This window comes from Sebastes fasciatus, chromosome 4 (genome assembly GCF_043250625.1).
Source record: "Sebastes fasciatus isolate fSebFas1 chromosome 4, fSebFas1.pri, whole genome shotgun sequence".
Classification (NCBI taxonomy): Eukaryota; Metazoa; Chordata; class Actinopteri; order Perciformes; family Sebastidae; genus Sebastes; species Sebastes fasciatus.
The window spans coordinates 3,063,144-3,086,412 of record NC_133798.1 but is presented as its reverse complement, the minus strand read 5'-3'; the positions used below and the strand labels follow the sequence as shown (position 1 = coordinate 3,086,412).

Below are 23,269 nucleotides of genomic sequence, written 5' to 3'. Positions count from 1 at the left end.
AATACATGGATTGAAGTGTTTTTATTTGAGATGTCATGAACTGAGCTATGACCCTTGGAAAGCCACACCTCCAATCAAGGAAACTGATCACAGGATGAGTGACAGGTGTGGCGAAGCCGCATGCAATAAGTGAGATGCGACACAGACGGAGCGGAGAAAAGGAGGGAGCGGCTCGCAGCAGAGGGGAGTTCTTCATTCTAAGAGTCCAGGGACGGCGGTGGGGCAGAACAGCTTTCCTGACGACTACCACCTACCAGCCCTGTGACCAGCGAGTGTGGTGTGACTACATGCAGCTGACCGTGTCCGCCAATGCAGTTTCACTCAGACTTAGGAAATCCTAAGTACCCTTTGGTACATTTGAGTGGCGGACACACTGAGATACACTGAGACAGGCCAAGAAAGCTCGTGGCTGGAGTTGGTGATAGCCTAGCAGTGGGGAACAAACTACTGGTCCTGGTGTCTCTGTTGTTCCACAGATTCGGACAGGGCTGGCGAGACTGCCAAGACGGGCAGGCGGCGTGGTAGGAGTACGGGAGGAACCAAGACGCGGACACGGGAGGAGCCGCTGGATTGGACTGGAATAGAGAGCTGGATTGGACTGGAATGGATCACTGGACTGGCCTGGACCGCTGGATTGGACTGGCCTTTTTACAGGGTTCTAACCTTGCTGCTAGCAGCATTTTATTCCTTTTTGCCTTTAAATGAATCAATCATTAGATATCCATGTTATTTTAATTGTAATAAATCTGATTTTAAATTTGACTTTAGACTTCTGTCTGGACTTTAACTCTGCTCCCCTGATTTTAAAAGAACTTGAATCTCTCATAGTCCTGGGCTCCAAGTTATTTCCCTAGGTGGCGTTGTCGGCTTCTAATAAAATGAAATTCATAGTTAAATTTAACTGGTATCTTAAGCCTCTCCGGAACCATCACCTTAACGTGGTGGAGAGGTTTGCGTGTCCCTATGACCCTGAGGGCTGTGTTGTCTGGAGCCTCGTGCTCCTGGTAGGGTCTCCCATGGCAAATTGGTCTCAGGTGAGGGGCCGGACTAAGAATGGTTCACAAAACCCAAATGACGACACGAGGCAGAGGAGTAGTTACCCGGCACGGAGGAAGCCCGGGGCCCACGTCTGGAGCCAGGCCCAGACGGAGGGCCCGTCAGCGAGCGCCTGGTGGCCGGGCTTGCCACGGAGCCCGGCCGGGCATACCCCGAAGAAGCAACGTGGCACCCCCCTCCTCCTCTCCATCCTGTGGGCTCACCACCTGCGGGAAGAACCGCTTGGGTCGGGTGCGCTGTCACACGGGTGGCAGTGAAGGCCAGGGACCTCGACGGACTGGACCCGGGCGGCAGAGGCTGGCTCTGGGGACGTGGAACGTCACCTCTCTGTGGGGGAAGGAGCCGGAGCTTGTGCGGGAGGTGGAGCGCTATCAGTTGGATCTGGTAGGGCTTACCTCTACGCACAGCCTCAGTTCTGGAACCGTACTCTTGGATAGGGGTTGGACTCTATTCTTCTCTGGAGTTGCCCATGGTGTGAGGTGCCGGGCGGGTGTGGGGATACTCACAAATCCCCGGCTGAGTGCCGCTATGTTGGAGTTTACCCCGGTGGACGAGAGGGTCGCCTCCCTACGCCTTCGGGTTATGGGGGGGAAAACTCTGACTGTTGTTTGTGCGTATGCACCAAACAGCAGTTCGGAGTATTCGGCCTTCTTGGAGACCCTGAATGGAGTCCTGTATGGGGCTCCAGTAGGGGACTCCATAGTTCTGCTGGGAGACTTCAACGCGCACGTGGGCAACAATGGAGACACCTGGAGTGGCGTGATTGGGAGGAACGGCCTCCCTGATCTAAACCCGAGTGGTCGTTTGTTGTTGGACTTCTGTGCTAGTCATGGACTGTCCATAACGAACACCATGTTCGAACATAAGGATGCTCATAAGTGTACGTGGTACCAGAGCACCCTAGGCCGAAGGTCGATGATCGATTTTGTAATCGTATCGTCTGATCTGAGGCCGCATGTTTTGGACACTCGGGTGAAGAGAGGGGCGGAGCTGTCAACTGATCACCATCTGGTGGTGAGTTGGGTCAGAGGGTGGGGGAAGACTCTGGACAGACCTGGTAAGCCCAAACGCGTAGTGAGGGTGAACTGGGAACGTCTGGAGGAGGCCCCTGTCCGAGAGATCTTCAACTCACACCTCCGGCGGAGCTTTTCTGGCATCCCTGTGGAGGTTGGGGGCATTGAACCCGAGTGGGCGATGTTCAAAGCTTCCATTGCTGAAGCTGCGGCGGTGAGCTGTGGTTTTAAGGTCTTAGGTGCCTCAAGGGGCGGCAACCCTCGAACACCGTGGTGGACACCGGTGGTCAGGGAAGCCGTCCGACTGAAGAAGGAGGCCTTCCGGGATATGTTATCTCGGAGGTCTCCGGAGGCAGTTGCAGGGTACCGACGGGCCCGAAGAGCAGCAGCCACTGCCGTGACGGAGGCAAAGCAGCGGGTGTGGGAGGAGTTCGGAGCAGCCATGGAGAAGGACTTTCGGTCGGCACCAAAGTGCTTCTGGAAAACCATCCGGCACCTCAGGAGGGGGAAACGGGGAACCATCCAAGCTGTGTACAGTAAGGATGGGACACTGTTGACCTCAACTGAGGAGGTAATCGGGCGGTGGAAGGAGCACTTTGAGGAACTTCTGAATCCGACCAATACGCCCTCTATGGTAGAGGCAGAGCTCGAAGCTGATGGGGGACCATCATCAATTACCCTGGTGGAAGTCACTGAGGTAGTCAAACAACTCCACAGTGGCAAAGCCCCGGGGATTGATGAGATCCGCCCAGAAATGCTGAAGGCTCTGGGTGGGGAGGGGCTGTCTTGGATGACACGTCTCTTCAACACCGCGTGGAAGTCGGTGACAGTGCCTAAGGAGTGGCAGACCGGGGTGGTGGTTCCCCTTTTCAAAAAGGGGGACCAGAGAGTGTGTGCCAATTACAGGGGTATCACACTACTCAGCCTCCCTGGTAAAGTCTACTCCAAGGTGCTGGAAAGGAGGGTTCGGCCGATAGTCGAACCTCAGATCGAAGAGGAACAATGCGGATTCCGTCCTGGCCGTGGAACAACGGACCAGCTCTTCACTCTCGCAAGGATCCTGGAGGGGGCCTGGGAGTATGCCCATCCAGTCTACATGTGTTTTGTGGACTTGGAGAAGGCATATGACCGGGTCCCCCGGGAGATACTGTGGGGGGTGCTGCGGGAGTATGGGGTGAGGGGGGCACTTCTCAGGGCCATCCAATCCCTGTACGCCCAAAGCGAGAGCTGTGTTCGGATCCTCGGCAGTAAGTCGGACTCGTTTCCGGTGGGGGTTGGCCTCCGCCAGGACTGCGCTTTGTCACCAATCCTGTTCGTGATATTCATGGACAGGATATCGAGGCGTAGTCGGGGGGAGGAGGGTTTGCAGTTCGGTGTGCTGAGGATCACATCGCTGCTTTTTGCAGATGATGTGGTCCTGTTGGCATCATCGGTCTGCGACCTCCAGCACTCACTGGATCGGTTCGCAGCCGAGTGTGACGCAGTCGGGATGAGAATCAGCACCTCTAAATCTGAGGCCGTGGTTCTCAGCAGGAAACCGATGGATTGCCTACTCCGGGTAGGGAATGAGTCCTTACCCCAAGTGAAGGAGTTTAAGTATCTCGGGGTCTTGTTCGCGAGTGAGGGGACGATGGAACGTGAGATTGGTCGGAGAATCGGAGCAGCAGGGGCGGTATTGCATTCGCTTTACCGCACCGTTGTCACGAAAAGAGAGCTGAGCCGGAAGGCAAAGCTCTCGATCTACCGTTCAATCTTCGTTCCTACTCTCTCCTATGGTCATGAGGGTTGGGTCATGACCGAAAGAACGAGGTCGCGGGTGCAAGCGGCCGAAATGGGTTTCCTCAGGAGGGTGGCTGGCGTCTCCCTTAGAGATAGGGTAAGAAGCTCAGTCATCCGTGAGGGACTCGGATTAGAGTCCTTGCTCCTTTGCGTCGAAAGGAGCCAGTTGAGGTGGTTCGGGCATCTAGCACGGATGCCTCCTGGGCGCCTCCCTTGGGAGGTGTTCCAGGCACGACCAGCTGGGAGGAGACCACGGGGAAGACCCAGGACTAGGTGGAGAGATTATATCTCTACTCTGGCCTGGGAACGCCTCGGGATCCCCCAGTCAGAGCTGGTTAATGTGGCCCGGGAAAGGGAAGTTTGGGGTCCCCTGCTGGAGCTGTTGCCCCCGCGACCCGATCCCGGATAAGCGGTTGAAGATGGATGGATGGATGGATGGATGGATGGAATCTTAAGCTGCGGCCTTGCTGTTGGGCCCGGGCCACAGCTCCCTCTCCACTAGCTTTATATCAGCCATTACATCAACATTGTACACACACACAAACACAAGTTTGTTGAGCACATTAATGCTCCTGGGAAGAAAAGGCATTTTTATTTTATTAATTGCATTTACACTGGACTGCTATCCTGACCCAGTTTGCTGTATGCTCATGTATGTTAGTTTGTGATGTGTACATGTTCCTGATTAGTTTCTAATAAAAATCCAGGTTAATCTTTGCCTTAACTACCAACTTCACAAATAAAAGACAAATGGCAAACTTTTGAGCAAGATGGGCTTTTTCATATTTTGGACATGTGTAGGCTACTTGGTGAGGGTCATAAGGTTGTCTTTACTCTCTGTCAGACATCTGTCTATCATGTTGTACTCAAAATGCCAGCCTGAATCTTAATAAGCTTACTAACTTTTTTGTTCTATTTGTTCAGATTTATAGACCTCTTTCACAGCACACATTGTGACTAGTCATAGCAAAGAAACACACGTGGGATTGATAACAAAAATGACAGCTCTGCTCCAGCAAATATTGCACTGCAATGCAGAAACTTCTAATGTTATCAGGTACACTTGTTTGACAAGTCATGACGTCTGCTGTGCTGTGAATCAGTAATGTCATAGAGGGTTACCAGAGTGTCTCCTTGTGTGGCTTGGAGGTATGTGTAGTCAGAGATCACAATGGCTAGTAGATAGGTGGACATTTTTAAGGTGGGCTCAAACATGGTCTGTGTCACAGCTACTCCATCAATAGTGGTGTTAACAATATCTGAAAAGACACAAACACACAGTTAAACAGACTCAAAACAATAATTCTCTTATATTGATAGCAATGGGATGTAACAAAAAAGGAAGAGATTTATTAGGAGAATTACAAGTTAATGTATATGTTTACTGTGTTTACGTGTTTTTATCCTGCCTGTTTCTAACTGTCTTGTTTTTATCCTGTTCTCTTGCTGCTGGTCACTGGAAGTTACCAAACGTAATTTCGTTGTATGCCTACAATGACAGCGAAGTGCCTTGAATCTTGAATTTACCAAGGAATCTCTGGCAGGTCATGCACGTAGCCAAGTAGTGTGGAAGTAAAACTCTTAAAAACGATATGGAAATATGTTAAACAATGATAAAGAATATTGATCATATAACCTTATTGAAAAGCATATAATCACTGTAACCTTTATAATGTTTTGTAGCCTGAGTAATGTCCCTACATGATCCTGGCTTTGTCCTAAAGTTGTTTGTGAACCATCATGAGGTGTCTGAATGAGCTAATGCATAACTTAAGACTGGAAAAGTCCCTAACTCCCCCAGTACCTTGTTTAACCTGAATGACAGCTGATAATCAAATGGACAGACAACAGGTGGCAATTCTTTTTTTGAAAAACAGACACTGGAAAGCCCCGGACAAACCGGAGACAGATGGAGTGAATGAATATCCTGTCATGTTCTTGCTGTGCCAGAGCATTGAACTTTTTTCCCTTTGTTATAAGTCCTACCGTACACAAAGACGAAGACAGAGGGGAACACACAGGCTTAAATACAAGACGGTGATTAAACACAGGTGAAACAAAATCGGGGCGGGGCAGACAATCAACAAAGGTGGGAAAACAAAGGTAGGAAGTAAAACCAGACAAGACACAGGAGGAGTGAATTACAAAATAAAACAGGAAACACTGTAATGAGATAATATAAAAGAAACCAAACACAAACCAAAATCACATTAACATAACTAATAACAAGAGACAATCTTAACTTATAACAAAGGGGAAAAAGTTCAATGCTCTGGCACAGCCAGAACATGACATATCCCTTGTGATTTAGAGATACGACCTCAAATTACCTTACACCAATATAATCAGCACAAATATGGAATATTCTCGAAGGAGGGGCAAGCCCCTCAGAATTGTATATAAGGCTGTGCTCTAGACCCCGCTAGTCAGTCTGTTCCAGACCAGGCTCGGGTTTTGATTGTGTTAGCTGTTCCAATAGCAAAAACTCTGTTTTTTGCATAAGATTTGGACTGTCACCAGAGTTATTTGAGTATGTTGTGTTGACTTTTTTTGACATCATGAACATTGATTTTTGAAGAAAGTTGATCAAGGTTCCCAAACACCTTTGGCCCAAGGTCTGAGACACTTTGCTTCTACAGTAGCCTGTGGCAGTACTGAGTTCCCCAGACTGTAGTTGATCAGTCAGAAGACTGAAAAACAGCTCCCATCCACATAATATAAAATAAAATGCCTCCTTAATAATAATAATAATGAACAAATGCCTCTACAATAACAAACAATTAAGGAAACTGAAATATTGTTTTTATTTTTCCTTTTACCCTCCTTTAAAGTTTTCCCAAATAAAATAGACTAAAAGAAATGGGTATAAAGGGTTTCATTGAAAATCAACAAATGAATAGAATAACAAAATACAGCCTGCAGGCATTAGGCTATCGTGAGGCAAGCCAGATCCTTGCACAAATAGCACCTAAACGTCCTAGTGTAGGTAACCCAATTGATTGGTATTTATTTTGTTTCCCCAACTAGGATAGTCAACACTCTCAATAAACAAAACACAAAGAGCACAGAATCTCAAAAGGGCCTAAAACAGACCAGAAGTTCTGGTTTGGCTGATAACACATGTTGCCTTTAGTGAAGGAGAGATCAGAATGACACTGTGGCTGCATGCCAAAGCTCTTAATTGCATCCCTGTTTCCCTCACTTGCGTCTCATCCTTGCGTCTTAGTCCCTCCCACCAGGGAAGCATGGAGAGACGCAAGGAAACCATGCGAGGAGAGAGGAAACGAGGAAATACGATTTAGGCTGCATCCCAAAGCTCTTAATTGCATCCCTGTTTCCCTCACTTGCGTCTCATCCTTGCGTCTTAGTCCCTCCCACCAGGGAAGCATGGAGAGACGCAAGGAAACCATGCGAGGAGAGAGGAAACGAGGAAATACGATTTAAGCGACATGGGACGGTCGTTTCCTCTGAAGCGTCACGTGAAGCGACGTCCGTTTCTGATGACAGCAGCAGCTGATCACAGCTGGATCAGCTGTCAGTCAACTTTAACAGCTGTTTGTGTCTGAATTATAGTAATACTAATAAAGACAAGTGCAAGCTGCAGTCTGTATTTCTACTGTGGACTGCTTAGAGGCTCAGGAAACATCTCTACTGGCACAATAACTTTATATTATTTATTCATTATTAGCGTCTGTAGTTATTGATATTCTGATTGTGAGTTAATTATTTCATAACCCAGAATATGACTATGGTGTTTTTTGAACACTGTACATTATTTATTAGGCTAAAGGGAAAATGTAAATGATGTATATCAAACCCGACGTTCAGGAATCATCAGCCTCATGTGACTGAATGGAAATGATGATGTAAAAGGTGTTTGTTGCTGACAGACAGACTCTCCTTTTCTCTCTGACTTTAATAGTTTCATTAATAAAAGTTAACGGGGGAAATAACAGATCATGAAAAGAAAAATCATTCTAATAAATGCAGAAAGTTATTTTAAGTCAGTTTGTCAGGTCTTATAAACCCCTCTGACTGACAGGCTGCTTCACTGACGGTGTGTGAAGGAGAGATACTGCAGGTCCTTCTGCTGCTCAGAGCTACAGTTAACACAGATTATAACTAGATGGTGAATCAGAAGACAACTAAACTATAAAACGTTTAATCTGTGATCTGTTTTCACTCCGGTATAAAACTCAGTGATGTTGAGAGGTAAAGTTATCAGATCAGTCTGATCGGCAGCAGCGTCCAATCAGTGACTGATATCCAATAAGGGGGCGTGTCGGTCGGCAAAAGACTTCCGTGCAGGATACACTGGTGTATCCTCGCTCATAGCTCCTCCGGCAAGCCTCCTCGATCCTCGATCCTCGATGCACAAATAAGAGCTTTGGGACGGTCTTCAAGATGGCGCACCAGAACAACTTCCGGTTCAAGCGAGGATCGAGGAGCGAGGAAACGAAAATTAAGAGCTTTGGGATGCAGCCTTAAGCGACATGGGACGGTCGTTTCCTCTGAAGCGTCACGTGAAGCGACGTCCGTTTCTGATGACAGCAGCAGCTGATCACATCTGGATCAGCTGTCAGTCAGCTTTAACAGCTGTTTGTGTCTGAACTGTATTAATACTAATAAAGACAAGTGCAAGCTGCAGTCTGTATTTCTACTGTGGACTGCTTAGAGGCTCAGGAACCATCTCTACTGGCACAATAACTTTACATTATTTATTCATTATTAGCGTCTGTAGTTATTGATATTCTGATTGTGAGTTAATTATTTCATAACCCAGAATATGACTGTGGTGTTTTTTGAACACTGGACATTATTTATTAGGCTAAAGGGAAAATGTAAATGATGTATATCAAACCCGACGTTCAGGAATCATCAGCCTCATGTGACTGAATGGAAATGAGGATAAATGATGTAAAAGGTGTTTGTTGCTGACAGACAGACTCTCCTTTTCGCTCTGACTTTAATAGTTTCATTAATAAAAGTTAACGGGGGAAATAACAGATCATGAAAAGACAAATCATTCTAACAAATGCGGAAAGTTATTTTAAGTCAGTTTGTCAGGTGTTATAAGCCCCTCTCAGTGTAAGGCTGCTTCACTGACGGTGTGTGAAGCAGAGCTACTGCAGGTCCTTCTGCTGCTGCTCAGAGCTACAGTTAACACAGATTATAACTAGATGGTCAATCAGAAGACAAACTATAAAACGTTTAATATGTGATCTGTTTTCACTCCGGTATGAAACTCCAGTGATGCTGAGAGGTAAAGTTATCAGATCAGTCTGATCGGCAGCAGCGTCCAATCAGTAACTGATATCCAGTAAGGGGGCGTGTCGGTCGGCAAAAGACTTCCGTGCAGGATACACTGGTGTATCCTCGCTCATAGCTCCTCCGGCAAGCCTCCTCGATCCTCGCTCCTCGATGCACAAATAAGGGCTTTGGAACGTTCTTCAAAATGGCGCACCAGAACAACTTCCGGTTCAAGCGAGGAGCGAGGAAACGAAAATTAAGAGCTTTGGAACGCACCCTGGGTGTGCAGTTTCCCTCCTCTTTTAAGCCCTGCAGAAAGGGCGTCGTTACACCCTGATTGGCCAAGAGGGGAATGCACCAAGCTGCTCTCAACTATCATTTAAGAGCCTGTCCCCACACCCTGCGCAACAGGTGAACTGAATAACCCTCTAATCACTCAGCAACTCAACCAAAAAAACACCAGGGAAAAGGGAAACAGCAAGCACCAGAGAATTGGCAGCTGCCACACTGTCATGTTCTTGCTGTGCCAGAGCATTGAACTTTTTTCCCTTTGTTATAAGTTAAGATTGTCTCTTGTTATTAGTTATGTTAATGTGATTTTGGTTTGTGTTGGGTTTGGTTTCTTTTATATTATCTCATTCCAGTGTTTCCTGTTTTATTTTGTAATTCACTCCTCCTTCGTCTTGTCTGGTTTTACTGACTACCGTACACAAAGACGAAGACAGAGGGGAACACACAGGCTTAAATACAAGACGGTGATTAAACACAGGTGAAACAAATCGGGGCGGGGCAGACAATCAACAAAGGTGGGAAAACAAAGGTAGGCTATCGTAAGGCAAGCCAGATCGTTGCACAAATAGCACCTAAACGTCCTAGTGCAGGTAACCCAATTGATTGGTATTTATTTTGTTTCCCCAACTAGGAGAGTCAACACTCTCAATAAACAAAACACAAAGAGCACAGAATCTCAAAAGGGCCTAAAACAGACCAGAGTTTCTGGTTTGGCTGATAACACATGTTGCATTGAGTGAAGGAGAGATCAGAATGACACTGGGTGTGCAGTTTCCCTCCTCTTTTAAGCCCTACAGAAAGGGCGTCGTTACACCCTGATTGGCCAAGAGGGGAATGCACCAAGCTGCTCTCAACTATCATTTAAGAGCCAGTTCAGTCCATGGCAGAGTCAGGAAAGCGTAAAGCTAAGCACAAATATGAAGATATATAATATGAAACTCAAGATATTTTTATCTGAATTGGTGGATTTGTATTTTTTTCTGCTCAATGGAATGGGAAACCCGCACACTTCACTGTTGCACGTTAAGGGCTTCAAATATCAAGCACCATTTCACCTCACTCCACGCTAACGTGGGCCAGGAGTTTCCTGGCAAGGTAAGCCAAAGTTGGCAATAGTTATACGGTCTGTGTCAGAAGACTGCACAATTAAGGAAGAGCTGCTTGACATGGTGCCGTCAGAAGATCGGACCCTGTCCATGACTGTTGTTGAGAAGGCAAATTTGCAATTATCAAAACTAATAGCAATAACCACAGCCAACTATGTTGGGATCTGCAAATAGCGTTGCAGGGCTGTGTGAAGCCGGCGACCGTTTCCCAGATTTCTAGACATGTCACCGCAGCTGGTGTCTAAAAAGCTGAAATTGAACCAGTTATGTATGGGGTCAGATCAGTCTCAATATTAACAAAGGCACACAGAAGGATTCACAAATGTATCTTTTGATTTATATATAAATGACTCTCTCCACAAAAATATTTTTCAATGCACACAAAAATAGTTATCGTTATATATAAATGTAAACAAAAATCCACAAAAAAATAAGGTTCACAAATACATTTCTGATGCGCCCACAAATATGTCTTGTTTTAAATAAATGTAATAGAAATCCACAAATATATGTATTTAAAAGTATTCACAAGTTCCATCAAAAACACATTTGGATGTTGTTGATTTACGTCATGTACAGGGGGTGGGGTGAACGTGGAAAACAGTAGCTACATGTATGTATCAAGACCCCAAGAAGAGCGCCGGTAGTTGATCCCAACTTTCGTAGTGGCCAAGCGGCAGTACTACAACTCTCATGTCTGTCACGTGATGCCATTCGGCCCAAAAAGACTTTTTCCCATAGACTTCCATTGGGAAAGAGACATCTGTAACTCAGCGGATCATTTTTTTTTAGGTGAATCAACTTCCCAGTACAAACACTCTAATAGTCCTTCAATAGTTAGATCATTTAAACGCTTAGCTGGGTGCACAAGTTGAATGCTTGGACCACTTCACCAAAGCAAGCTGTCTGACTACTTTCTGTGTTGGTGTTCACCCTGTGAATGACGTAAATCCCCCCTCACCCCCCCACCCCATTTTACTGTGCATTGATAACTATGTTGCTGGAGGGCATGGACCAACAACTGTCTATATACTGAATATACATACATGTGCATATACATATATTGTGTTGTTTAATTTGGAGGACTTACAGTAAAACTAACGTAATTTGAAATAATTGAGATTTTGCAATTAGATTTTGATACAGGTCTCCTCTCCAAGTACGGCAGATACGATTTGGTAGTAACATAGGAGCCAGTTGACATAGTTTAGTGGTGCCAATACACCACAAGATTTGCACATCATTAAATTACCAAAAGCTAACCAACACAGTATAAACCTGGGCCTTTGGGGGACTCTGGGGGGCCTCTGGAGGCCTGAAATGAGCATGGCTGGGTATGGAATTTAAAAAACTCAGCATATCTGTTTGCATGCAAGATAATAATTGATTGATCATTTTAACAGTGATTTATGCAAATACAGTTCTGTTCTGATACGTGTGGACCACACTGACCTCGTTCCATGCCATTGGACAGGGCTACAGTTTCACGGGGGTGGATGAGAGTTATATAGAAAAAAGCTTTCATAGCGGGCTCATCGAAACAAGGGAAGGTCTTTCTGGCATGAGTCGGATGCATCTGAGAGGTGGCAACAATCCTGAGAATGAGACAACATTCTGAACACAATGTAGAGATTGGAGATTACCTCACCAAAACAAATGAAATACAGATGTTGCGGGACACAGAATAGAGGACTTACTTTCGGACTCCATCTTCTTCATATTCACTCCTGTAAAAGCCTGCCAAGTCATCAGCTAGTTCTCCAGTGAACTCAGTGTACAGCTGATATCTGTGTTTTTCAGTTAGTTTACTATTCAGCTGGATAACCAGATACTGGGTCTCATGCTGCAGCCAGGAGGACTTAATACTGGGAGCAGACCCACCACCTGGGGAAAACATAGTGAGCATGAGAATATTATTCCAAGTCCCACCAAAAAATGTAGAATTATTAATAATATATAATGGTATTCAATAAAAGTGTTATTAATAATAACAAAAAAAATCTTATTTTTCTTTTACTCTGTTTGAGTATGTCCTGCACATTCATTACTAGCAACATGTTTAAAGCTGTAGTCATCACAGATTCACTATTAACTGCTGTGAACTGGCAGCTTGCTTCATGCAGCAGGGATGCACCTTTGGATGTGTCCCTGACCTCTACGCCACACTGAAGAGGCATGTCAGCCAAGACAGCCCAACAATGTCTACAGCCTTTAGCATCTCAGGGTGAATCTCATCCACACCTGGCGCCTTGCCACTGAGGAGCTTCTTGACTACGTACATGAATATTTCTCCCTGTGTGTGTGTGTGTGTGTGTCTGTGTGTGTTAGCGATGTCAATAATTAACCGTTTAACCGTTAACCGACATTAAGCATTTTAACCGATTAACGCTATCGGTTAAAAAAATAATTAAAAAGCTGAGCGGCTCAGAGGAGCGGCTCGTCTCATAAAGGAGAAAAGCTGGTCCACCTTAACAGACCACCTTAAGAGGCGGAGCCAGAGTTGCAGGATACAGGAAGTCGGCTCCGGTCTCTGGCTCGCTTGAGCGGAGCGGAGGAGTTGTAGTTTAGTAGCATTTATTCACCGACAAATAAACTGTCCACACACTGCTACACCTACGATCACAGCTAGAACACCACCAACAACCTCACACTCACCACCAACACACACACACACGGTCTGTTGGAAACTCGCTAAAGTTACGCAGACTACGTGTGCGGCGGCGGCGAGCACGAAGCCTCCGGCAATGCTAGAGCTGCTAACGTAGAACAAATACACACACTGTAGTTCCGCCGGGCAGACACACAGCTGACAACATGCTAAACTAAACTAAATGTGCGGTGGAGACTTTTACTGGGAAAGTGGCTGCATGTCTGTGACACTACACGCAGCATCGTAGCTGCTAAGTTAACGCTCCCGGACGATGAACTGGAGACTCCCGTCAACCAATATCTGTTGTGCTCCTGCAGCTGGTACACCGCTGCATGCGAGGCACGAATCTTGTCGGTTAACGGTCAATAATCGGTTAACGAGGGTCGGTTATCGGTTAAGAAAATGTTTCCATCCCTAGTGTGTGTGTGTGTGTGTGTGTGTGTGTGCGTGTGCGTGCGTGCGTGTGTGTGTGTGTGTGTACTGTACCTGAAGCGATAAGCCTGGCCTTGTGTGTGCTGTCCAGCTTGGTGTAGTTGAGTTTGTTGGAGTGGATCAGGATCAGATTTGTTTCGTTCACACACTCAAACTCCACAGTGGACCGGCCTGGTGAATGTATGGAGATAGCAAAGACATCACAAATTCGCCTTTTCATGGCTTTCCAACACAAATGTGGCCCCGGTGTGTCTACAGACCCCCAAAGTGTAAGAAAAGACCATCCTTTTTTTTTTCTTCTGCTCCATCTAACAGAAAACGTGTAACAAAGAGCTCCTCAGATTTGATGCTGGATATGACGTCCTATGTGCACGTTGCTGTGCCGTAGAGCCACCTTCAGCTTGGCAACCATCACCTGCTGAATCTCCGCCATTGGGATTATCTTACTATTACTGACCGGAGCAAATGAGCAAAGCACGCTACTTGTTCTGATGTTGGCTGCAAGAACCAACAGAAAAGCCTTCATGTACTCCCATCATCTGAAGATGTGAAGACCCAGTGGATTCACTTTCCTTCTTTAAAATTTTGTGGGATTTTTGATTGAAATGTCCCAACATCAACTGGAAAATTCTTTCTCAACGAGGGTCATAACACAGGATTCACATCAAAATGAAAGATACCATCTGTCTGTGACCCAACTTCAAACCTGGAAGCTGTAAGTTTGGCCATTTTTATGTTGTTTAACTGTTTATTTTGCAGGTTAGCCTGTTGCCCACTGGTGGGCCTCAGAGCGCCATTTAGTGGGCCATGGAGGCAGTGGTACTAGATTCATTTTTTATTATTATTTAGCAGAGTGGACGAGTAAAACCTGAAGGAGGTAGGATGAAAGCTGCTGTAAAACCAAGGCCTATTGAAGGAGGCTGAGACATTGGCGGACACAGGTCTTGTATGGGGTAGGACACCCGCGCAGTGTAAATGGAGCTGCGGTCATGCGTTGCGATTGGCTCAATTTCGGTGAGCGCAGACCAGATTTTACTGCGCATGTGTTTTACCCCAAAGATATGACACGTTGATGAAGTGTGACCGAGCCCTTGGGTAAAACCCCAAACATCATCGGGTAGGGACAAACATGTTTGCCACTGTTAGCCAGCTAAGGTTTCCTCAGATGCAGTGACACAAAATGGATCGGTTTTGAAACGTAAAAGTGTTGTGGGAGACAACCCTGCGCCAGTTAAAGCCCCAAAGTGTGCGGTGAGAAAATATGACTGAATATATACATTAAATTTGGATTCATAATGGCAGGCAGTGATGCTGAGCCCAAAGCACAGTGTGTTGAATGTGGTAAAATCTTGTCAAATGAGGCGTACAAACCATCGAAGCTCCAGAGACACTTAAACACAAAGCACCCAGGATGTGTTGGGAAGCCAAAAGAATATTTCCTAAGGAAAAGGGACAGGCTTCAGGCACAACAGAAAGTCATCACAACAGTAACACCTCAGTCAAAAGCCACTTTGAAAGCTAGCTATATGGTTGCCGCTCACGTAGCTCGTAGCAAGAAAGCCCTTACATTTGCAGAGGAAGTTATTTTGCCAAGTGCTGTGGACATGTGCCGAGAGTTACTGGGGGAGGCCGTGTAAAGGGTTAAAAATGTATATACAGGAATTTAAAAAGAAATGGCATTAAAAAAAGACGTTAAAATGTCATTGGGGCCTATAGTACAATTCATTATGGGACTATGTGATTTAATGCCAATTTCATTGTACTCCACTTGTTACATTGTAGTGCAACACTCAAACAGGTCACTAAGTGGCGCATAGCGCTGGGAGGAAGCTTAAAACCCTTCAGAGACAAGCTCTGCAGAATAAATCCTGCAGCTGAGCTGAACGCAAGCTAAAGTTTTCCGCCTCTTTGTTTCTACATACAGGTGGGTTAATAGTCCTCAAAATCCCATGCCTGTACCCGAGTATAAGGGATAAGAGTGTTGTGAATCCTTGGAGATAACGTGTGGTGTGTAGAGTTTAGTGGGTTGTCAGTAAAGTAAATGTTCATGCTAGGCTAGCGGGCCTGTTGCTAAGGAGTAAAGTAACTTAAACAGTACAATAGAAATGCTGTGAGACACACAAAAGAGGTTTGTTTTGTTATGTTGTTAATTGATCTGAAGATACATAAAGTGCATTAATGCAGAGTAATGCATCTATTTCACATCCTGTTAAACTGTTTTCCTGTATATGTGTGTTTCTTACTGACTTTAAAGGAGACATAAATACAGTCGAAGTAATTTGTGAATATGTGGGGGAATGTCATGTTCTTCTTAAAACTAAGATAGAAGAAGCTCTTATCACTAAGGGCCCCAGCTTGTCCTGGAAACAGTCACGTGTATCATTGGCCTTGAAGCCTGGACCCAGCACATATCTATTTGTGCTTGCAACATTTTGTAAAGGAACATCCTTATCAGGCTGCGGAGACAGAGGCTGATTCCATCGTGGAGGGGAAGGAGGTGGTGGGTGTCGTGTTTGTGGAGATGGTGCCAAAGTTGTTGGAGGTGGATGCCGAGGGGGGATTATGGGAGAGAAAATGGGTGTAGGGCGGGGAGTTAGTTTAGTTCCAGCATTGACCAGCTCCTTCACTTGGTCAGTGAACTCCAAGAGGTGGGAGGAGGGAGAAAGGGTGACAAGCGAGGAGGAGGACGCCTCCTCTTGTCTCTGCTGTATCCCAGGGCTGGCCTGGGGTGGGGGGTGAAATGGTTCTCTTTGAGGTTCCCTGGCACATTGTGTTGTGTCTTCCTCCAGTGGTGAATCCTCTTGTCTCGCGTCCTTGGCAGAGGGAACAGATGAGTGACGCAGGAAGTAGAATGGGTTGGAGTTGAACAATTTTACTCCTGACTTGTTTAGGGAGAGTCCATCTGCCCTGAAGAGATGTCTGCGGTCCCAAAAAAAGTTAAAATTGTCAATAAAATACACTGAGTGGGATTTGCACGCTGTTGAAAGCCATGTGTTCATCCCCAGCAACCTGCGGAATCGCTCGACTCCTCTTCTGATCGACAGTAATTCCCGAACTTTATGAACAGACACGACTAGGAATTGTGAAAGAATTGTCCAACACAGCTTGCATAGCTCTTACTACAGACGGATGGACACCCAGGGCTACTGAAAGTTACTGAACTGTGACTGGCTGCCCACCACATCACTTCAGAATGGGAAATAAAAAATGATGTTTTGCAGACGCGCCCCCTTTATGAGAGACACACAAGTGAGCATCTCTCTAAAGCACTAACACAAACAGGGAACGATTGGAAACTGGAGAGGGACAACAGCACAATCCCCGTCACCACAGACAATGCGAGAAACATTGTGAATGCAGTCAATGAAACAGCTGGACCGGGGCCACAAATTGGGTGCTTTGCATATGCTGTTAATCTTGCAGCCAAGAATGCGGTTTCACTAAACCAAGTATCCCGTCTCCTGAGGGAGGGTGAGGAAGGTGGTAACCTTTTTCCATCGCAGCACAACAGACGCTCATGCCCTGAAAACCAAGCAGGAGATGCTGGAATTGCCAGTTTACAAACTACAACATGATAGTAACAACGCGTTGGAACACCATCTATGATCTATGTTGGAGCGTTGTGTTGAACAGCAGGCTACCATCTTATTCGGCCCTGATGGACAAGAATGTCAAGAAGAATGCCAAGGACTTTGCCGACTTGACTGACGGTGAGGTAAAACTGGCAGAGGACCTCCTTAAGATTCTCAAACCTCTGAAGACTGTGACGACCCTCTTGAGCACAGAGACATCCCCCTCTGTGTCAATGATCATCCCTCTGCAGGAAATGATACTGAAATCCATGGCACCTGATGAAGACAGCTCCACCATCAAAGATGTAAAGGCACTCACTCACTCATCTTCAACCACTTATCCGGGGTCGGGTCGTGGGGGCAACAGCTCCAGCAGGGGACCCCAAACTTCCCGTTCCCGGGCCACATTAACCAGCTCTGACTGACCTAGTCCTGGGTCTTCCCCGTGGCCTCTTCCTAGCTGGTCGTGCCTGGAACACCTCTCTAGGGAGGCGCCCAGGGGGCATCCTTACTAGATGCCCGAACCACCTCAGCTGGCTCCTTTCAACGCCTCTCCGGGAACAATCACCTTAACGTGGTGGAGAGGTTTGTGTGTCCCTATGACCCTGAGGGCTGTGTTGTCTGGAGCCTGGTGCTCCTGGTAGGGTCTCCCATGGCAAATTGGTCTCAGGCGAGGGGCCAGACTAAGAATGGTTCATAAAACTCCTATGATTAAACGAGGCAGAAGAGGAGTTACCCGGCCCGGAGGAAGCCCTGACCCTCCGTCTGGAGCCAGGCCCAGACGGAGGGCCCGTCAGTGAGCGTCTGGTGGCCGGCCCTGCCGGGGACACGCCGAAGAAGCGACGTGGAACCCCTCTCTCCCTCCTCTCTATCCTGTAGGCTCAACACCTGCGGGAGGAAGCGCTGGGGTCGGGTGCCCTGCCACACCCGTGTGGCAGGGAAGGCCAGGGACCTCGACGGACCAGACCCGGGCGGTAGAGGCTGCCTCTGGGGACGTGGAACGTCACCTCTCTGTGATGTAAAGGCAGCCATCGCTAAAAACCTGGAAGGCAGATACACAGACCATAATCTTCAGGACTATCTGCACAGAGCCACAGACCTGGATCTTGGACCTTGGACCTTTATGGACCTTGCTGTACCATAAATGTACCGAACCAAACCGAAAACCGTGACCCCAAAACCGTGATTTGAACCGAACCGTGGATTTTATTAACCGTTCCACCCCTAGTCTTGCAACTCACTCCTCTATGGCATCAGCAACACCTCCATAAATAAACTACAACTGGTCCAGAATGCAGCTGCCCGACTCCTCACCCACACCAAATCATGGCATCATATCACCCCAGTCCTGAAAGACCTTCACTGGCTCCCCGTCTCCCACCGGATCTCCTACAAAATCCTGACCCTCACCTACAAAGCCCTCCACCAACTTGCACCCCCCTATCTCTCTGAACTCCTCTCCCCCTACCAACCTCAACGGTCCCTCAGATCCACCTCAGCTGGTTTACTCTCCACCCCCAAGTCCAAACTCCGCAGCTTTGGGGACAGAGCATTCTCCAGGGCAGCTCCCAAGCTCTGGAACTCACTCCCCAATCTCATCAGAGACTCCGATTCCCTCACCATATTCCAGTCCCGCCTCAAAACACATCTTTTCTCATCTGCTTACCCATAGCCCCCTCCCTCCCCCTACCCATCAGTCCGTGTGTATGTATGTGATTGTGCCTGTGTATGTCGCTTTTTGTCGTTCGTCTCCTGTCTGTCTCACACCGTTTTCCCCCCGACTATGTTAAAGCGTCTTTGAGATCCTTAAAAAGCGCTATATAAATCTAATATATTATTATTATTATTAGTCAAAATACATCTTATTAAATTGCAAGTTTTGATCAGGATAGTGCATTGTACATTTTCACTGGCAGTTTGTGCGTAGCTGCAGGGCTACAGTGATAAATCAATAATGTAGTAGTGACGATGAAAAGCCTTTGTATCTGGGTGGGCTATTGGTTGACAGCTGATCTCATTCGTGGTGCCAAAGAGATTGGTTGGGTGCTGCCAGGACAACTGACACACCCCACTGATTAAATGGCTTGAAGGATTAATATTAGACTGACTGACTAGTTGAGATTGACTTGTGACAGAGAAAATGATGGTGGGAAGGGAGGTTCTGTCATGGGATATGTTCAAATTTTGCTTGTCATATTAGGAGTGGATACCCTTTCATCATAGCATATAGACAGTACACCCCAGAAACATGTTCCATTGGAAAAATAAACATCTAATGGGAAACACTGGCTCCCTTGGATTGTGCAGCAGAGGCTGGACACATTTTCTGGACCTGGCAACCTGCAGTGTGCCAACACCAACCACTCACTTGAGAGGATGTCAATTATTTCCCACAGAGGATGTATTTTTTGAGAAAGCTTAGACTATATGGTGTCAATAGTAAATTAATGATTCTTTTTTATCAAACATTTTTAGAGAGTGTAACCTGTCCGCACAGTTAAAGTCCAAGCTCACACGCCTTACTCAAACAGCCATGAAGATCATAGGGAGAAAAGAACATCACTATCTTCAGCCTTTATGAAACCTCTGTGCTCAGGGAAGCCCAGAAGATTCTGAACAATCCGACACACATTCTGCACCCAGAATTCGAGGTACTGCCTTCAGTTAGACTTCAGTTAGACTTCAGGTAGACGGTTCAGAATGCCAATGTGCCGGCTAAATCGTTTTAAAAAATTCATTCATTCCGTCGTCCATCAAAATATTAAACAGCGACAAGTAGGTCTAGTTTTATGATATGATTTCATAAAGAACTAATATATTGTAAATTGATTACTTATTATCTGGTATGATTATACCTGGTCTTAGTATTTTAAACTATTGTCTTTTATTACATTTTATTATTTTAAAGAACTACTGGTTTTAGTATCAGAGACAATCGCCTTTCATTACTTTTTATTATTTTAAAGAACTACTTTCTCACACTCAACATGTGAATTTAAGCACGTTCATGCATGAGTGTATGTATGATCCATGTTTTATGTGTGTATGTACATTGTGACTTTGGTATGTTGTGTGATGCAGTGGCCTGGAGCCCAAGACAAATTTCCCTGTGGGACAATAAAGTATATCTTATCTTTATATCTTATCTTATCACTTGTGAATGACTGCTTCTTGATCCATTGTAAAAGAGATCAATATTCCAGTAACAAGTTTCTCCACCAACAGCGACCTCACTAGATTTGAAAGCAACGCAGCCACAAGAATTCCTGTAAAGAAGGAGCACCATTAATCACCTGTAAAAATGTAGAGGCCAGTGTTTGGGTCAGGGCTGAGACGAGGCCACAGGGTGATGTTGTAGTAGTCAGGGACCAAAGCAGTGGAGAGACGATAGCTGTGGGGAACAAACACTAAAATCACTCAGCTGAATACAATCCAATCTCTAAAGTAGCACTGAGTGAAACGGAGAAGATGAGAAGCAGATCACATTGTAATCCACTGTCAACATTATCACACATATGGAGATTCTCATATTATTACCTCCGCCAAGGCCAAAGGCCTAGGAAGGAGGTTATATTTTCACCGGCGTTGGTTTTTGGTTTGTTTGTCCGTTTAGAGGATTACTCCAAAAGTCTGACATGAACAATGAACAATCCATTCGATTTTGGTGTCGATCTGGATCATGATCTGGCTTCGGGAAGTTTTTTTAATAACTCCGCTCAGCTTGTGCATTAACACCACAGGCTTTAAGACCTGTGGAGTGTAACTAATGAGCGACGTACATGAAACCTGCCTTAGCGGAGGTCTGCGCTCTCCAAGTGCACTTCTAGTATTACATTGGACTGCATTCAAAATGTTTTGTGATTCACGTTTTAAAAAATCCCACAGTATGAATATAGTAATATTTGATAAAGAATAAATATTGATATATTGCCAAGCCCCAGCTGTAGGTCTTCATTCACATTTACAAAATTACGATCATCATCCCCTACTAAAAAAAACAAAGTCCTCCAACCTAAACAACAGTTGTGGTCAGGGTTAAAAGAAGTCATAACTGACTGTTGGTAGGGCACGGGATGCAAACTGTAGTCTGTGAAATCCAAGTCACATGCTTTGTGCTGTAACAACGTTATGCAATTTCCACCCATACAACTGACAAGCAACAGTCATAATTCCTACAACCATTGGAGGGCGCAGTGTGACCATGGGTTGTTTTAGATTTTGAACAAATGACCAATGATGAGAGCAGTCTCTGCACATTTCAATATTTTAATAAATGTTCTACTGAAATGAAAGTGCTTGATATAATTCTTCCATGTATAAGAGTAGAACATTATTTTGACATCAGTAAACCTATATACAACTGTTAAGTGTTCCCCATCACAAACAGCCCCACTAAGCGGCCACAGTGAGACCGTTTTACTGAAGTATTTAATATTCTCTTCCCCCATATTACTGTTTACATTCATTTATAATGCTTGTTGTCCACCATCAAATCAACAACACTTTAGGCCTAGTGCAATTTAGTAGATTAAACTGATCCATCCTTCGGCAAAGGTATGTAAGATCCATAAACATGAATAACCCTGTGTGATAACAGCAATACAAAAACATCTTAAAGGTCCAATATCGTGCTCATTTTCAGGTTCATACTTGTATTTTGTGTTTCTACTAGAACATGTTTACATGCTGCAATGTTCAAAAAACACTTTCTTTTTCATTATTTTTAACTGTCTGCCTGAATATACCTGTATTTACTCTCTGTCTGAAACACTCTGTTTAAGTGCATTTCAGTGGAATTGCAACAGAATTGCGTTGCTAGGCAACAGTTTGGGTCCATGTTTACTTCCTGTCAGCTGATGTTATTTACATACACTGCAACAGGAAACAATCTGGGACACATTTAGAATGTTTACGTTTAAAAACGGGCAATGGTCTAAATATTGTATATTTGTGACATCACAAATGGACAGAAATCTTGTTTTGTTTGCTTGTTTCAAACTCACAATTTCTGAATACAGGCTGTGTGTATTTCTCCGTATATTGAGCGTTTTGATAGTTTAACAGTATTTATAGCACTTAAACCTGATTTATAATATAAAAGAACTGAAAATCTCACTTTTTACAATATGGGACCTTTAGTATAGTTACACATTACTTATATTATAACGTAAGATACATGTAAATAGTGTGCAATAGTATGCACAAATATAATATTACTGCAAGTCTAAGCAAGATGTACATATTATCTGTCCTTCAATAGACAAACAAGATAAACCACCTCTGTATTTAAGTTTATTTCTCATTCATTTCACACCATGTTTCACCATCCTGTGTGGCACATTGGATCTGTGTAGCTGTCTGCACGTTTACCTGTAACTTTCAGCAAATTTTATATTATATATTAACATCCTTTGAGGTCACAGAAGTGTCAGACCTTTTGGTGAACCAAAGTCCTACCTGTCCCAAGGAGCTGTGCCATCATCACCTAATCCCATCAGGGCCATAGTCCACAACGTGACAATGGTTCCCACGGAGACAAGGGCTAAGACAACGCACAGAATGCAGAACCTGCTGACTCTGCAGCTTTTCGCCATGGCCTAAAATACAGCACAGAAGTCCCAGAAATAGCTCTAAACTGACAGCAGGTGACTAAAACGACTTCTTCTTGGTATTTAAATTACTGCTGCAATGGAACGGGTATAAGAGCGGATTAGAACTAAGTGTGTCTGGTTCGCTGAGTCTCAGATCAAATACAGAATGAAAAACAGAAGATAAGCCAGCATTTAACTGCTGACCAACCCCCCCCCATCGAGTCCTCTCACCATTTGAAAAAACAATGGATGACATATTAGGACCCAACAGCTCTCATGGGAATGGTGGAAGTGGAAACTGCTGATAAGCATCTGCTCATAAGTGATAAGAGTGATGAATTATCTACAATACTGTTTCAGTGGATGTTAACATATCAGTCATAAAACACCGCATGTCTGCTGTGAGAATTCACTTGTGTGTGACGTAAAGATTTTATTGTATTTGTCTCAGTGTTCATAGGTCAAGCCTTCTGTTAAACTGACTGAAAACTAACAGCACATACTGTGAGGTCTTCTGGATTGTCAGTTT

The 23,269-nt window shown here is 45.3% G+C and overlaps 1 protein-coding gene across 2 annotated transcripts in view; it reads right to left on the bottom strand.

Moving 5' to 3' along the window:
* Positions 1-22,912, bottom strand: part of LOC141765506 (aminopeptidase N-like) — a 48,734-nt gene extending 25,822 nt beyond the window's left edge. The window contains exons 1-6 of one of the 2 annotated variants that reach the window (XM_074631522.1): positions 22,607-22,912; positions 20,443-20,540; positions 13,632-13,748; positions 12,193-12,379; positions 11,948-12,090; positions 4,971-5,107 (exon numbers count right to left, since the gene is read on the bottom strand). In XM_074631522.1, the coding sequence (XP_074487623.1) occupies positions 4,971-5,107; positions 11,948-12,090; positions 12,193-12,379; positions 13,632-13,748; positions 20,443-20,540; positions 22,607-22,743 (819 nt within the window). In that variant the 5' untranslated portion in view covers positions 22,744-22,912. Of the gene's footprint in view, positions 1-4,970; positions 5,108-11,947; positions 12,091-12,192; positions 12,380-13,631; positions 13,749-20,442; positions 20,541-20,686; positions 20,910-22,606 lie in introns of those variants that run through there. The other variant, XM_074631524.1, reaches the window with a different exon arrangement.
* Between the last annotated feature and the right edge of the window lie 357 nt (positions 22,913-23,269).